This window comes from Nanorana parkeri, unplaced genomic scaffold (genome assembly GCF_000935625.1).
Source record: "Nanorana parkeri isolate BGI_ZX_2015 unplaced genomic scaffold, ASM93562v1 scaffold969, whole genome shotgun sequence".
NCBI lineage: Eukaryota > Metazoa > Chordata > Amphibia > Anura > Dicroglossidae > Nanorana > Nanorana parkeri.
This window is the reverse complement of record NW_017307237.1, coordinates 416,062-433,019: the sequence shown is the minus strand read 5'-3', so window position 1 is coordinate 433,019 and position 16,958 is coordinate 416,062. Positions and strand designations below refer to the sequence as shown.

Here is a 16,958-nt window from a genome sequence, read left to right as displayed (position 1 = left end):
GGCGCTCTGAGTTAATACTAGGGAACTGCAATTTTAAGGAATTTTATCAAAGCATTAACTTTAAATGTTATCAAAAAATCTTTCTAAATTATAATAAAGTATAATAAACTATATATTTTATGATGCATAAAAAAATCACAATGTTCCATGTTGGAAAAACAGAATATAAAACCTTTATTGGTAAATTGGTAAATATTTCTTTGAATTTTGTTTTACATCCCATAAAGTTAAATGTCTGTTAAAGCATACTGTATACGTTTGCAGCATACAGTGAGGAAACATTTTAACACAGTCTACCAATAACTATGTACCAAAAAATAAAAAAATATATATATATACAGTATATATAGATGCCTGCATTCTTTACCTGTCACTCTTTTACATTTTTACAAATTTCTGTGCATCAGAATACACTAGAATAATAAAACCTCAAGTTTCTTTTACAATTTTAAGCCAACCTAGTACTAAAAATTAATATTTTTTTTAAAACTGAAGTTGTAACCACTATTATCAACATAAATAAAGAAGACAATGGGGTCACATGTTTTACATCACCCTTTTTTTCCACACATTAATATACTTTCTCTATTGCGTTATGTTACCATACAAAGTTTATGTCAAATCGTCATAAGACATATGTATATAGTTTTATTTTTAAATATTCCACATTAGGTGATGGGTGTTTGGAATTAAATATAGTCTTTGTTGTGGGTTAGCACTCTCTAGTGAAGTTGCATACTAATGAATGGTAAATGGGGTTATTGTTAAGCCCAGGCATATCCGGGTAATTGCATAGAGTATGGCTGGTCTTTTCGGAGCCGAGACCCTTGAGCCTAACAATAGGTACATACTCTCTTTTGTCCCTGGCCAATCATAGAAAGGGGTTGGGAGAGGTAACATAGGGTATTGACAAGCCTCCAATCCCTATTAAGCAGTGGGAGGTAACCAATCGAGGGCTCGCAATGCATCTCTATGGACACAGTGGGTATATTAACAAATAAGGGAAGATGCTCTCGCTCTCTTTCTTTTTGTGATGACCAGAGGGCCCTACTTGAACATCTCCTGGTAATTATCCGGATATGTCTGTGCACTTATATATGTTGTGTATTTGTCTTGTATGTATGTACCATGGTCTGTGCTTTTATTAATATTTCTATGCATGCTTAGATCTCTTCTTTATGTTTGTAGTTAAATAGATTGGTGGTTCATTGTATTCAAGTCTGCATACTATATACCAATAAATTCCTGTTATTGTGTTGAGCTTGAAAATCTCATTATTGAATTCTTAGAACCTTATACCTGTAAGTGTAAATGCTCATATAGCAGATCTTAACTTAAAAAAGGAATTTGGGTAACAGTTACTTTCCATTTATTCATCACATTACCATTCAGTCTTGCCATTTCTTCCATTTCTTGCTTTACTGTTTTATAGGGTAGCCAACTATCTTTCACAAAACAATTACAGTTGTAGGATATTGCCCTGTGTTATTCATTGGTTGATGCAGAAAGCTTGGTGTTTACGGGCTTGTTCACACCATGTCCATTGACCTGTGTTGACCTATATATATCAATGCAGGCTCAACACAAGGGTGCATAGAAAACAAGTTGTCTATGTGAATACTGTTAAAGATCACAAGTAAAGCACACAATCTATTTTGCACTTAACAGACAATTATATGAAGAAAACAGATCTACATAATGGAATATTCTTTAATTTCAACCACTTCAGGCGGGTTCACGTAAATACACGTCATCCACTTGTAGTGGTTATACCAAGAACATGGCTGCTGCAGCCATGTTCTTGGTATTTTTTAAACAGCAGGTGATTGCTGTTTATGTGCAAGCAATTCAGCATCTGTACAGGTGCCTGATCATTTGACTGTGCGGCGCTGTGTGTCCCCATCCGTCGGCGCTGCCACCGGCTTTGCCAGGATCCACTGTTACACGTGCGGGCCCGGCAGCGGCACGGTGGGTCTCCCTTGACAGATTAGAGGAAGATCAGCAAGCTTCTAGCCACTGATCTCTCCTTCGATCACTGGACCCGGAAATGATGTGTATTACATCACTTCTGGTGTCAATGGGCACATTCTCTGGCTCTTAGAGCCAGGAATAGAAGCTGGTAAAGCAGATATCTGCTTCATCAGGTTCTTTGGGGTCCCTAGGTGACATTAGTATCACAATAGTGACACTTCTTCTGGGGTCCCTTCTTTGGGGTCCCTAGTGTGACATTAGTGAAAGACACCTGATGTCTCCATAAAGAGGACCTGCCACATTCTATTTGCTATTATATAGGGGGACTATTATCCCCCTATGTGATAGCAATAAAGTTGAATGTAAAAAAAAACAAACCTAAAGTTACCAAAAAAATGCAAAAATGTTTTTTAAAGTCCCCCACCCCATGTGCATGTACATACAATGCAAAAACGAGTGGGATGAGCCTAAATGCAAAAATGAAAATTGCGCCACTCATGTTACATATCACCTAAAATGTTGGACTGAGAGTAATAATTCTAGGGCCATCAATCACTGTTAACACTAAACTGATGAGCAGTAAAAGCTGAGCATTGCCTAAGGAAATTTGGGGTATTGTAGATTTTTTGTGGTTTCACGAATTGTAAGCCTTGACATGTTTGTCTATCTATCTATCTATCTATCTATCTATCTATCTATCTATCTATCTATCTATCTATCTATCTATCTATCTATCTATCTATCTATATATCTATCTATTTACCCAACGTGACCCCATATTTTATATTTTACCAAAAAAATCGGGTGTTATATTCTGTTTCTGTACACTAAATTTCATTTTAGTGTATTTTATCCTAAACATACTTGTTTGATAAACATTTGTGCAAATACTGTGCAACATAAAAATTGCAACTAAAATGTTTTTATTCTACAGGGCCTCTGCTTTCAGAAAATATATAATTGCTGGGGGTTTTAGGCTGTTTTGTAGCCATGTAGATTTTATCATTTGTATGAAAATAGTAAGACATTGCTTTGGACAGCAAGTGATTAAGAATTGTGTATTTAAATGTACATTTTATACTGATATGTCAAAGGTAACTGATAGTCATTTGTAAAGGGCATTATACAGTATGTAATTCCAAAACTGAAAGTGGAAGTACAGTAAGTATCATATATACATTTTGACAAAGCAGTTTACACTATAAATCTGTTTTAAATTTTAAGAAATTTTCTAAACTGTCACACATTTTAATATCTGAAAACATTTCACACCTTTAGTCATGTAAACAAAGGAATTAACACCTATTCAGACTTCCTAACACCAGGTATGGGATTATGCAATGAAAACAGGGCAGTCCCACAACTTTCACACTCATTGGAACTGGAGAAGTGATTTGTAGATGCTAAGAAGTATCTGCAACATTGCAGAACAAGTCCAGGTAAATGTGACCAGCTATTTCATGGCCTAACTAAATGAGACCATCACAGATATGTTAACAGTAATGATAATTGCTCTCCACAGAAATATTTATAAAAAAATATACATAATAAATTGTATATTCCATATAATCACTCATGGACATGGTTATATGGACATAACTCACACATCGATTCAACAACAAAAACGTAGTTATCACATAGACTGGATGACCACATTTGTCCCTTAACCAAAAAACAAGTATAATCTCATCTCATTTAGTAGAACACACATTTCCTTTTAAAACTGGAAAGCAAATTTAAAGTATACTAATATGGTTACATTTCTCAAAAATTCCCCTTAACAAAAGGAGTTCCTTAAAACAATACCATCGTTTTACAAATAGGTTTGTGATTCAGTGCTTAGCACCTAATAATTTCCACCCCACAGTGGGGTTGATTTACTGGGGGGTTGAGTGTACGTCACTGGCATTGGGCCTGTTTAAATAGACTCCCGGCGGCGACTCTGTTTACATATGTAAAGCATACTGTCGGCTTTACAATAGAAGCGATTCTGGTGACTCAGTTGTCACCAGATTGCTTCTACGGGCCAGTAAACAGGCCACCCCTGCCTGACACCCCCGTTGGGTTTCCCAGGCTCTGCTGCCCCTCCTACGGGCCCAGGACCAGGGTCCTGGGTGTCGGGGGGAAGCTGTGTTCGTTCACCAATCTCTTCCCCCCGTACTATGACACCAGAAGCAATTAAGATTGCATATCTTCCAGTCCCATAGCTTTCATTGCTGAAGCCCAGCAATAAGCTATTGAGGTGCGATCTTTTGGACCCCCAGTATCACCTTAAAGAGTACCTGTCACTGCCAATATGCTATCACATGGGGGGCGTGTAAGTCCCCCTATGTGATAGCAATTAAAGTAAAGTAAAAAAAAAAGATTTACAAATAATATTAAATAAATTAAATGTGAAAAAAAATTGTTTAAACTCCCCTGCCCCCACAAGCACATGCGTCTTCATCTATAGACGCGTCAGGTGGGCCTACGTATGAAAACGACGAATGCGCTACACATGTTGGGTATCACAGCACACGCCGGAGTGAGAGCAATAATTCTAGGGACAATATTTATGCATATATCTAAACTAATGACCTGTGGGGGCTTTTAAAGCATCCTCTGTGGACTTTTTGGGGTACTGAATCTTGTCACAGTTTCCCGGACGTGCACAATTTTTTAACATGGGCATTTTGGTAATCTATTTACTCGATGTAACCTCATCTTTTATATTTTAAAAAATTGGTATTTTATTGTGTTTTGGGGCAGTTAAGTGCATTTTCCACAAAATTTTGGGGGTAATAAGGAATTTTCAGGCCTAAAATGGGGATAATAATGTGTAAACAAAAAAATTAAGAAAAAAGGCCTCAGTCATAAAGGGGTTAACATCTGATTACTGCTTTTACAATAGCTACCTAACACAGCAAGGCATTACACATCACTTTTGCTTTATTAGTAAAATGTATTTTTCTGTATCACACTGCACAGAAAGAGATCATTCGTCTTTAACAGCAAATTTTACAAATGTGTTAAGTTGTATTTTAATTTTAAATACAGGCTCCAAATAATAGTGTAAAGCACAGAGTACTTACCAACAATTCATTGCTGGTTGGTGAAGATTCTTTAAAACTGTATTTTCGAAGTCCTGAGTCATCAGCGTCAATAAGATTATCAACAGAAACATTTTGATTTGGTGGAACATATGTAAACTCTCCCTCACTAGAGTCAAGAGCCACACATACATTGTATGAGTAGGGAAGTGCCAATGTTTGATTTGAATACTGAGAGAGCATCCTTGGGTCAACATGAGAATATAAACCTGAATGAATTGGATCAAAAACTGGAAGTTGTTTTGACTCTTTGCATTTTGATATAATGACCAGTATTACAGTCACTATAAATAACAAGGAAATGAGTGCTAAGGCGGTGACTAAGTATAGTTGTAAATTAGATTGTGAATCTTCATCAGTCAGTTGGTTACTCCGTTTAGGAACCACCTGTTGGAAATTATCTGCAACGACAAGACTCAAAGTGACTGTGGCTGAAAGAAAGGGGTTTCCATTGTCCTTTACCATCACCACAATTTTGTAATTCAGTATATCATTCTCTTGAAAAACATGTACAGTCCTGATTTCCCCTGTGTGCTCACTAATGATAAAGTGGGAGGGTTCAGATGACTGAATGAAGTAATATGAAAGCCAAGCATTGTGTCCAGAATCTGCATCCACTGCTATCACTTTTGTTATTAAAGAGCCTTTTTCAGAGGTAAAGGGAACAATCTCTAAACCAGGATGCCCACTGGTTTCTATAAATGGGTGTACAATTTTAGGTGCATTATCATTCTGATCCACTATACAGATGATCAGCGTTGCATTGCTTTCCAGGAAAGGGGATCCATTGTCTTTAGCATTAACTAATATTATAAATTTGGTGTTCAGTTCATAATCAAATGATTTCTGAGCATAGATGACCCCAGTCTCTCTGTTAATGGATAAGTAAGAGAAGGTGGAAGTATCTGTGTTTGTGGAAAAAATTGAGTAAGTGATTTTAGCATTATCTCCAGCATCAATATCTAATGCATGTATACTATAAATTGAGGATCCTGGTAAATTGTTCTCTGGCACATAAGCAACATAAGAAGACTTTATAAATGTTGGTGCATTATCATTTACATCTGTTACTTCCAATGTGATAACTCTTCTACTGGAAAGTGGAGGTGATCCTCTATCTGTTGCTACAACTGTTATATTATAAGAGAATTGATATTCCCTATCTATAGGGTCAGTTGTGACAAGTCTGTAGTAATTGTCAGATGATTTTAATAAGCTGAAAGGAACTTTTTCAATAATTTGACAGTCAGCTTCTCCATTTTCTTCTGAATCTTGATCATAAATTTTTATTAGCGCTATCACTGTTCCAGGTTCAGAATCTTCAGGAACAGCAGGAGATAATGATGTGATGGATATAACAGGAGCATTGTCATTTTCATCTATAATGTCTACCAACACTTTGCAATAAGAGGTTAGTCCACCTCCATCCTTTGCCTGGATAGACAGTTCAAAACTCTTCACATCTTCATAATCCATTTTTTTCTTTAGTTTAATTTCCCCCTTTGTTGGATGGATACTAAAACGTCCTGTATGATGGATATTTCCAGAGGTTTTGCTAAAAGTGTATGTGGTCTGTCCATTTATACCTCCATCTTTATCAGTAGCGTTTACTGTAATTATTGTAGAGTCTATGTGAGTATTTTCATTTACAGTGATTTTGTATACTTCTTGTGTAAATACTGGAAAGTTGTCATTGGTATCTGTAACATTGATCCTAATCAATACAGTTCCAGATCTGACAGGGTTTCCACCATCTACTGCTGTTAATATTAAATTCTGAATACTTTCTGTTTCACGATCTAAGGGTTCCTGTAAGACAAGTTCTAGAAATAAAATTCCATCTGTTCTCAGATTTTCACTGAGTGTGAAGTGTTTATTGTCACTGAGCTTGTATGTCTGTACTGAATTAATACCAATGTCTGGGTCTTCTGCATTTTGTAAAACAAACTTTGATCCAGTTGCTGTTGATTCCATTATTTCAACTGTAAAAACATCATGGTAAAATGATGGAGCATTGTCATTAATATCCTGGATGTTTATGTTAACACTGAACACATTAATGGGGTTTTCAATCACAGCATCAAAGTTTAGGAAGCAGGTAGCTGCAGAGCCACACAATGTCTCTCTGTCTATCCTATCCTTTACATAGAGATTTCCATTATCCAGATTCACATAAAAATATTTCTCTGAAGCATGAGATACAATTTTTAGTTTTCTAGATGACAGTTGTTTGATTTTTAATCTTAGATCATCAGCAATATTTGCTATAACAGAGTCTTTTCTCATTTCTTCTACAATGGAATAATGAATCTGACCAGAGACTAAATAACACAACCAGGAAAATAAGAAAGCAAATATTACTTGCCATTCAATTCCATTGGATTTAGCTGAATGAAGCTTCATCTCATCAATTCTTCAGATTTTCCTCAAAATGCCCTGTAAATATTCGGAATCCGGTGTGGCATGAGAAATAAACTTAAATATCTTCACTTTCTATAAAGATTAGAAAACATCCTGTGTACTGTGGGGAGAGATTCCAGAAAATGGCTATGTCTCTTCTTACAGATCTGCAGTGTGTGTTAGTGGTGAATACATCAGTGGATCTCTTGTTCCGTAGTCTTTTCCTTATTGGTCAAACAGTGGCGCTCAGAGGTAAAATTGAGGAATTGCAGCTCTAAAATGTTTTCAAAGCATCCAAAATGTAAAATATATAAAATATATTGGGGGACAATAAACCAAACTTGTTTTCTTGTTTGCAGTTGCTAATCTGTCACTACTTTTGTTTATAATGTAAGTTAGGAATGTATTTATTTTTGTACACAATTTGCATAACAAAATGGCTACTATGAAAATGAACACATCTAGATATGTTTAAAAACAGCGACAGTTCTGAGGTTAAATTGATCACTAGATGAGTGCTTGCAGTTGTGGCACAACAGAAATAAAAGACAGACAGTTGCTATTTGGCAACACTATCATGCAAAACTAATACTGTTGCTTTGGTTCAAACCCAACATTTGCATGCAAACTGAACTTCATTCATACACAACTACTTTAATAATTATTCCTATCATGTTACCAAAAGCTATATTTAAAACCTGTGAACTTTTCCAGCTCAAAATAAAGTATGAATTTTAAATCTGTTTTGCTTTAGAAGGAAATTTCTTCATACATGGTTTAGGTGTCAAAATCACTTGAGCATATGCTACACAGTCATGTGGTTGGTAAAAACTTTTGGCAAATGGCATAAGTGTCTTTCTAGTAAATGCATGCAGGTGAACATTTTCCTAAAATAAACATTATTATTAGAGTGCCATATTTAAATCAAATGTTCAGATTTTAAAAGAAAGAGCATTGTTTTTGCATGATTTGTTATATGTTTGTATGTATATAGTATTATGATAAACCTGGACATTCAACTTGTTAGCAATACATTTTGAAATCTGCTGCTGCAAGGGATACCAGCTTTTACATTGCACACTGCAGACACCCCCTTTGGCTCCCAGACTTTGCCTAGTCCTAACTTTAAATGTCAAGAAGAAAAACACATGTTGCTTGCTGCTTATCAGACCAGGATAATGAAGCATCAAATAACAGAAGCCTTGTCTCATTTCCCACTAAACATGCTTACCCATAAGGTCCATATGAGTAAGCACATTTAGTGTTTTAACTGCTGTGAAAGTAGTTAAAAAATATATTTTATTTGGTATCTGCTAATATCGCTTTAAAAGCGCTGCCTTCCTTATAGTACATATAGACCTGTCAGTATTTAACCACGAGATTGCACGGTGCTTTGAGAGTATTTTCTAAACAGTAGGCAAAATACAATACTGAAACATCTCACACAGATCCTACGTGTCACACAGAATATAAGTAGGATTCAAGATCATTGCTGAAGCCAAGCAGATACGCAATGCATTATCATGGAAACCTTCCAAATAGTGTCAGCATGGGTTCTGAAAATATGACAGACTGTCAAACTTCTGATTTAGTCTAGAAAAAGGTTGAATGAAGGTTGAATGTTCCTTTTCTGTGTAACACCCTTGTACCTATGTGAGTTTTCTAAGTTCCTTAAGAGCATACTCTGTTTACATCAGTATCACCCAAGTGACCCTTGAAAAGATACATACAGCAAATTATAAACATTTCAGTAATTTCAGTCACAACAATATGACCCTTACTTCTTTTGTCTCTGCATTTATATCCTCTCTTTTCAATCTGAACCTCAATGGCTGGCCCTGATTTCTGTTGTAAGGGTGCCTGCTTGGCTTGCAGGTTCCTATGGAGCCCCACTGGAGCCACTCTGTGTGCACTCCTGGGAAGAGGACTACTGGCTGATGTAAATATATCTGAGACTAATAGATGCACTGATACACGCCTTTCTGCTTCTGATTGATAGAAAGCATCTTGCAAGGGTTGTGCATCTGCTGTGGCACTTTAAATTATGGGACATGTAGTCTTGAGAAAGTGGGACCAGGTTACTATGAATTAAGCCAATGACACTGGAAGTATAAGGAAGCTGTGCAGAGGGACCTAGAGGATGTGCCTGTAAAAGCATTAAAAGTAAGTGTTTCCAGACATTTTTCGGAGGAAGAATTTATAATATTGTGCATCATTTGCAAATACAGATATATTAAAAAAACAAGGGCTTTATTACTACTTTAGAAGTATATTTCAGGAACTAGTACTTCAAAGCCATAGTCCCACCAAACTTATTATTGCAGCTCTACCTAAAGAGTTTTTACAGCTGGAGGAAAACCCTTCTGCCACCAAGAATTGGACTTCTTTTTTATATGAACAAAACCATGGAACTGTCACAAGCAAAAACAAATACAATGCAAATGTACAAATATCCTTTTTTCATAATGTTAGAATTCTGCAGTATTCAAAGTATACCAAGACAAGAAGGAAGTAGGTTATCTAATGTACCCAGGACATATACATAGGGTTCATAGGTCGAACTCAATGGACTTGTGTCTTTTTTTAATCTGACTAACTATATATCTTAAGACATTCACAATCTGCTGTTTTACACATACAAATAATGCATTTCATTTATACAATAGAGGTTTTTGTTCATATAGCACAAGAGAAAAATATGATGAATTAACAATATGACAACTTGCTGGAAAATTGAACAAGTTGGAAGATGCTGTTTTCTAAATCCCAGGGGACTATTACTTCCAAAGTGAGGTTAAAAATACCAATGTAATTGATGTCACCACTGCAGATTTGGTTAATTTAAAGTCTATTTAAAGTGGATAAAAAAAAGACATGAAATGAATAAGCAGCTGCATATGAAAAGGTTCATCTAAAAACTCACCTCAGTATGATTATTCAATGTTAGGAGAACATTCCCATTTTCAGCTCCAAGTCCTGAGTCATCAGTATCTAGAAGATTGTCCACTGAGACATTTTCATTTGGTTTAATGAATGTAAAATCATGTTCAGTTGATTCTAAAGCCACACAAAAGTTATAGGGGAGTGTCAGGGTCCCATTTGTATATTGGGAAAGTATTCTGGACTCTAGTTGAGGATACAAATTAGAACTTAAAGGGCCAAAAAGTTGGGGTGATTGAGACTCTTTGCATTTTGATATGATGGCTATCATGACAGTTAGAATGAATAACAAAGAAATGAGGGCTAAGGCGATTATTAAGTAAAGCTGCAGATTTGTTTGAGGGTCTTCTTCAGTGATTTGGTTACCAAGTTTTGGAACTGCTTGCTGAACATTATCAGCAATAGCAAGACTCAATGTAACAGTAGCAGAGAGAGAGGGATACCCATTATCCTTTACCATGACCACAACTTTATGATTCAGTATATCCTTATCTTGAAAGGCACGTGATGTTCTGATTTCACCTGTGTGTTCATCAATGATAAAGTAAGCTGGACCTGGCACTTGAATAAAATGATAAGAAAGCCAAGAATTATGTCCAGTGTCTGCATCCACTGCAACCACCTTTGTTATTAAAGAACCCGGAACAGAGGCTAACAGGACCATCTCAAACACTGCAGAACCAGCACTTTCTGGAGATGGGTAAAGGATTTTAGGTGCATTATCATTCTTGTCCACTATATGTATAATCAACTTTATACTGCTGTTTAGAGATGGAGATCCATGGTCCATAGCAGTCACTTGCAATATAAATTCTTTTTGCTTCTCATAATCAAATGATCTCTGGGCATAGAGAGCTCCTGTCTCAATATTGATGGACAAATAAGAGGACAACAAAATATCTTCTTTATTTTTACTTAAAATTGAATAGGTTATTTTAGCATTGTCTCCAGTATCTGGATCTGAAGCTTGTATACTGTATATTGAGGCTCCTGGTAAATTGTTCTCTGGTATATAAGTAATATAACTTGATTTCATAAAAACTGGTGGATTGTCATTAACATCGGATATCTCTACTTTGATAATTTTTTGACTGGACAGTGAAGGATATCCTTTGTCACTTGCTAATATTGTGATGTTATAAAATGCTACTTTCTCCCTGTCCATGTCACTTGTTGTAACTATTCTGTAGTAATTATCAGATAATAATACTAACTGAAAAGGTACAAGTTCCAAAAGTTGGCAGTTCACATCTCCATTTTCTCCTGAATCTTTATCATGGACTCTAACCAAAGCTATTGCTGTCCCAGAAGCAGAATCCTCAGAAACAGGAGAAGAAAGTGAAGTTATGAATATATTAGGAGCATTGTCATTCTCATCCTCAACTTCTACCAACACCTTGGAGTGGGCAGCAAGGCCGCCACCATCCATTGCTTGAATAGACAGCTCATATTTTTTTGTTACTTCAAAATCCAGCAATTTTGTTACTTTTATGTGCCCATGTATAGGATGAATGCTGAAAACACCTGTATGGTGAACATTTCCAGATGTCTTGGTAAAGGAATAAGTGATTTGTGCATTGCTGCCTTCATCTTTATCTGTTGCTTCAACAATGATCACTGTAGAGTTGATGGGAACATTTTCCTTTATTAAAACCTTATACATTTCTTGGTTAAATACAGGAAAATTGTCATTGGCATCTGTAATAGTTATTGTTATTAAAGCAGTTCCAGTTCTAATAGGATCTCCACCATCTAAAGCAGTTAGAATTAATTCATGACTGTTTTGTATCTCTCGATCTAAAGCTTTATTTATAAAAAGCTTGGGAGATTTACTCCCATCACTGCTGATCTTCTCTGTCAGTGTAAAATATTGATTGTCAGTAAGCCTGTAAGTTTGTACTGAATTCATTCCAATATCTAGGTCTTCTGCATTTTTTAAAGCAAAATGGGTCCCTATTGAAGCAGATTCAGGGATTTGCAAAGTAATGGTATCCTGGAAAAACACTGGAGAGTTATCATTTATATCTTGTATTTCAACATTTACCTTAAAAACTTTTAAGGGATTTTCAGCTAGCACATCAAAGGTTAGGATGCAGGTAGCTGCTGTCCCACACAGTGTCTCTCGATCTATCCTGTCCTTCACATACAGATTTCCATTGTTTAGATCGAAATAAATATATTTCTGTGAAACATCTGATACAATCTGCAATTGTATTGATGAAAGCTGATTAATATCTAATGCAAGATCCTTCACAATATTTGCTATAGTAGAGTCTTTTCTCATTTCTTCTACAATGGAATAATGAATCTGACCTAAGACTGAATGACACAGCCAGAGAAACAGGAAGAAGAATGTTACTTGCCATTTGATTCTTTTGCAGTTCTGAGTATGGGGGTTGTATGTCTTAGCCATCTTCCTCAATTGAAGCATCTATAAGATGTGATTTTTTTATAATCCAAGGTAAGAGAGAAATCATAACAAAAATCTTTCTTTTAAAAAAAAGGAATTATTGTCTGTAGTCCTAGAAAAAAAACCTGGAAGTGACTGTGTCTTCTTGCAGATCTGCAGCATGTGTGAGGTATGAAAGCACCAGTGGATCTTTAGGTTTATATTCCTCTTCTTATTGTCAAGAAGAGTCAAATAGCGGCGCTCTGAGGCTAAACTGAGGAACTGCAGCTCTCAGAATTTATTGTCAAGATAATACATTATAACTGGCACATTTTACAGATGTATGCAACAAACTAACTGAATTGCCAAAGAAATTCATGTTAAAACGTAAAAAATAAAAAAGTATTTAAAACTGCATTTGATTAAGATAAAACACTGCATATTTTTTACTAAAGAGAGTGATTCTGTTTTCCTGTATTCAGCAATTGCAATTTTAATTTGACCTGTCTTAGTCTGCAACATTATCACACTATTTATTAGAACACTCTGTGATGTTTATTGTGGTAGATTCTAGTTACAAGATGCTTGGAAATGTAAGGAAATTGTCTCACAAATACTTCCTTATCTTTTTTCCCCCATCGTACCTGAGTAGGTCTAGCCCTCTCCAAATTGTTATACTTACCTGGTTGTCACTGCAAGGCATGTGGCATTGTTTACATCTCTCAGTGACTTCTTTATCAATCATCTATCCCTAAGCATAGACTTTTATGGGGTGGTAGACAGATGAAGCTGATCCATCTTTCAGCCCTATCTAAATCTATGGGGACAAACTGCACAGCAGTATCGAGTTTGAAGTGGGATGTAAACAATGCTGTGGGGCCTCGCAGTAAGATGTAGGTAAGTACAGAGATTTGGTCTAGACCTTTATTTTGAGAGGGCGGCAAAAGGGTAAGGAAAAATTACCACAAAGGGATAAAGAAAATGTTGTATCTATTGGTAAACAATGCATTAGTAATTAGTAAACCAGGGTGTTTAACTAGAAAATAAGTGCTTACATAGGGACCTAATTATTATTATTATACAGGATTTATATAGGGCCAACAGTTTGCGCAGCGCTTTACAATATAAGGAAAACATTACAATTACAATACAATTTAGGGAAGGCCCTGCCCCGGAGTGCTTACAGTCTAAAAGGGAGGGGGCAAGTGATACATGAGGAGGTAGCTGTGTGGGGATGAAATGTTTGAGAGATAGTATCGGTGGTTAGTTTGAGGCTGGATAGGCTTCCCTGAAGAGATGAGTGTTTAGGGATCACATAAAGGCAATCGGAGTAGGATATAGGCAGACAGGTTGGGGTATAGGGTTCCAGAGGATGGGAGGCGTTGACGAAGGAGCTAGAAAGCAGGAGGTCTTTGGAAGAGGGGAGGGGACAGTTAGGGTGATACTTTGAGACCAGGTTTGAGATATAGCCGGGGGGCAGAGTTAACGATGATTTTGTAAGTGGTTGTTAATATTTTGAATGTTATCATTTTGGGCGATTGAAAGCCAGTGGAGGAATTAGGGGAAGGCGGTTGCAGACACTGAGCGGTTGGTTAGGTGGATGAGTCTAGCAGCAGCATTCATGATAGACTGAAGGGGGGTAGCTTGTGTAGAGGTAGGCCAATGAGAAGGGAGCTGCAATAGTCAAGACAAAAGATAACAAGTGAGTGGATGAGTAGCGATGTGGTTTCATTGGTGAGGAAGGGGTGTCTTTTGGAGATGTAACAAAGGTGAAGGTGGCAGGATTTGGATAGTGATTGGATGTGGGGCAGAAAGGTGTGGTCTGAGTCAAGGAGGACACCTATCACCTTGGCATGGCAGGAGGGATGGGTAGATGTGTTATCAATCTCAATTGCCATTTTCAAAATGATTAATCGGGACCACAATATCGTAAATAAGTTGTTTACACTGAGAAGTCTATTCATGAAACAAGGACACAGCGTGAGGTTGGAAGAGAGTGGGTTTAATCTTAGTAAAGTATACACACACACACACACATACAACAGGGTGGACCTGCATCTTTATTCATCCTTACCTACTATGTTAGTATGTAACTAAACTGTTGTAGACAATGATATACCTGTCTAGGAGCTGTTACTAGGGATCACAAAGTTTACTATAGACTAAACATATTTTTGTTAGTTCAGAGTATAAATCTAATTCTAATAAATCCAGCTATGCTTGTAGATGGGTTTCCAGACTTCCATTGTTACCAGAGATTCTGCTGGGTGTATCATTATAGCATATGATGAGTCTACCCCAGCTGAATGTTTCCTTGAAATATTCCAAATACTTCAGTTTTGGGATTTTAGTTTCTGTGATCTTTTTGGTAGTAACCCAGTTCTACTGAAGAAAGCGGATCTACATGAGCAGTTTATAAGGCTCATCTTAAAAGTGTTGTAGAACAATTTATTTTGAATAGAAGATTTCATGTCTGAAGTGCTATATGTAAGATGTATAAAATGCAGATTAAAAGTAGATTTCCTACAAAATGGAAGTTAGACAATCATTGTTTACCTCAAGAAAACTTTATAGTGTCAATATGTAAGCATCAAATGAAACCTGTAATGTTAGTAAATACATAATACAAACAATAAATAAGAAACAGCCATTGAACAAGCAGTGAAAACATTTGCCTGGCCTCTTATTATTTATAAAGTTGACACTAGATGACTTAAAGTGTATGTACAGCCACAACTTTTTTGAATTTTTGATAGAGTAGGGTCTAAAATCCATGTCAGTTTATCTTTTGCACTCCGTGTCCATTTGGTGTGGTTTCCCTTTACTTCCTATCCTGGAGTACCAATAGAAAATGAGAAGATATCTCTACAAATTGAGGAAAATCTCTGTTTATATAAGTTCCCCAGGACAGTTGTCCACATTCGACTATTTGCCCCGACCTCGTGTTCTGGTGACAACTCTAAATTCTGGAATTCCCATTACTTTTTATCTTGGTGACAATCGTTTCTATTATAAAAATAATACCTTTTTATTCTCTTTTATTATGTATAGCCATCATACTCTGTGACAGAATTAGCACCCTTTCCAATTATTTTAACAATTTGACTGTATAAAGTTGACTAAAACTAACACTTCATACTTCTGTTCAAATTCTGGAGGATTTTCTAGAGTAGCAAGTCTACCAGATCACAACATTCTGTTTGATTGCAAGCACATCAAACTGGTATTTACACAAGTAGAGTGCAAATAATGATATATATTATTACAACAGAGTCAACTGTTAAAAAGAGCCAGCCATGATTGAAATGATAAAAGAATTGGGATATTCAGTTTTATATTATTGCAATTGCACTGGTTTTTAAAACATTTGGGTTTCCCCTTTATTTAGGATTACTGACTTTCAGTTTGAACTGACTGGGCTCACAAACCGTCACAGCTTCTCAGTATGCATAGCCGTATCAAATCAAAAAGTCTTGAGTTTGTATACATCCCTTTCAATCATGGGGCTAGGTTACATGATACTGTTATGTTAATTTTAGAAGTTAGGAAATAGTGTATGAGGTCAGGCTGTTGACAAGCTAGCACATGAAAATCTTCATGTGCCCTGTGCCTTCTGACTGAATAACTAAAGCTTAAAAATGGGGGTAAATCTGCTATAAGGAAGTCTACACAACTTTACCAAATACCTAAAAAAGACAAAACAATATCCAAATGCATCTTGCATACATGCTATGCTAGCATTAAAAGCAATGGTTATGTGCATTGTGAATATAGTACAACTGATCTGTTAGCACAATTGGAAAAGATGATCTCAATGAAATTGATATCTTTATATTAATTTTGCACTTATATTTACTTAATAAATATAAGTACAAAAATCAACAGATAGATAATGTCACACATAACCTTCATGAAAAAATGTCATTGATGACATGACCCTTTACCCTGATCTGCATGTGGCCATCAAGAGCCAATTATGAGTATCTGATGGATGCTGCAATACACATAATTATTTTATAACTACATATGATCACAGTAAACAAATCTGGGCCAACTCATGTCCTCCCCTATTGTGGATAATTTCTTAAGCCCCTCATACGCACATCTAGGAAGGCAAAGATGGCCAAGAATGGTTCTCAAAGTCCAAATGAGTCAGGAAGGTGCAACTG

The 16,958-nt window shown here is 36.2% G+C and overlaps 3 protein-coding genes across 3 annotated transcripts in view; all 3 read right to left on the bottom strand.

The window, feature by feature from the left end:
- LOC108795461 (protocadherin gamma-A4-like) overlaps positions 1-16,958 on the bottom strand; it is a 290,173-nt gene that overhangs the window by 223,985 nt on the left and 49,230 nt on the right. The gene's annotated exons all lie outside the window — the stretch shown is intronic.
- LOC108795445 (protocadherin gamma-B2-like) lies at positions 4,998-7,466 on the bottom strand. The gene has a single exon (XM_018566691.1). The coding sequence runs from the start codon at positions 7,461-7,463 to the stop codon at positions 4,998-5,000; it is 2,466 nt and encodes an 821-aa protein (XP_018422193.1). The 5' UTR covers positions 7,464-7,466.
- LOC108795444 (protocadherin gamma-B1-like) lies at positions 10,372-12,813 on the bottom strand. The gene has a single exon (XM_018566689.1). The coding sequence runs from the start codon at positions 12,811-12,813 to the stop codon at positions 10,372-10,374; it is 2,442 nt and encodes an 813-aa protein (XP_018422191.1).

What these genes read in the sequence shown, in the direction of transcription:
- LOC108795445 (XM_018566691.1), bottom strand. Translation starts at nt 7,463, where the DNA reads ATGAAGCTTCATTCAGCTAAATCCAATGGAATTGAATGGCAAGTAATA.
- LOC108795444 (XM_018566689.1), bottom strand. Translation starts at nt 12,813, where the DNA reads ATGGCTAAGACATACAACCCCCATACTCAGAACTGCAAAAGAATCAAA.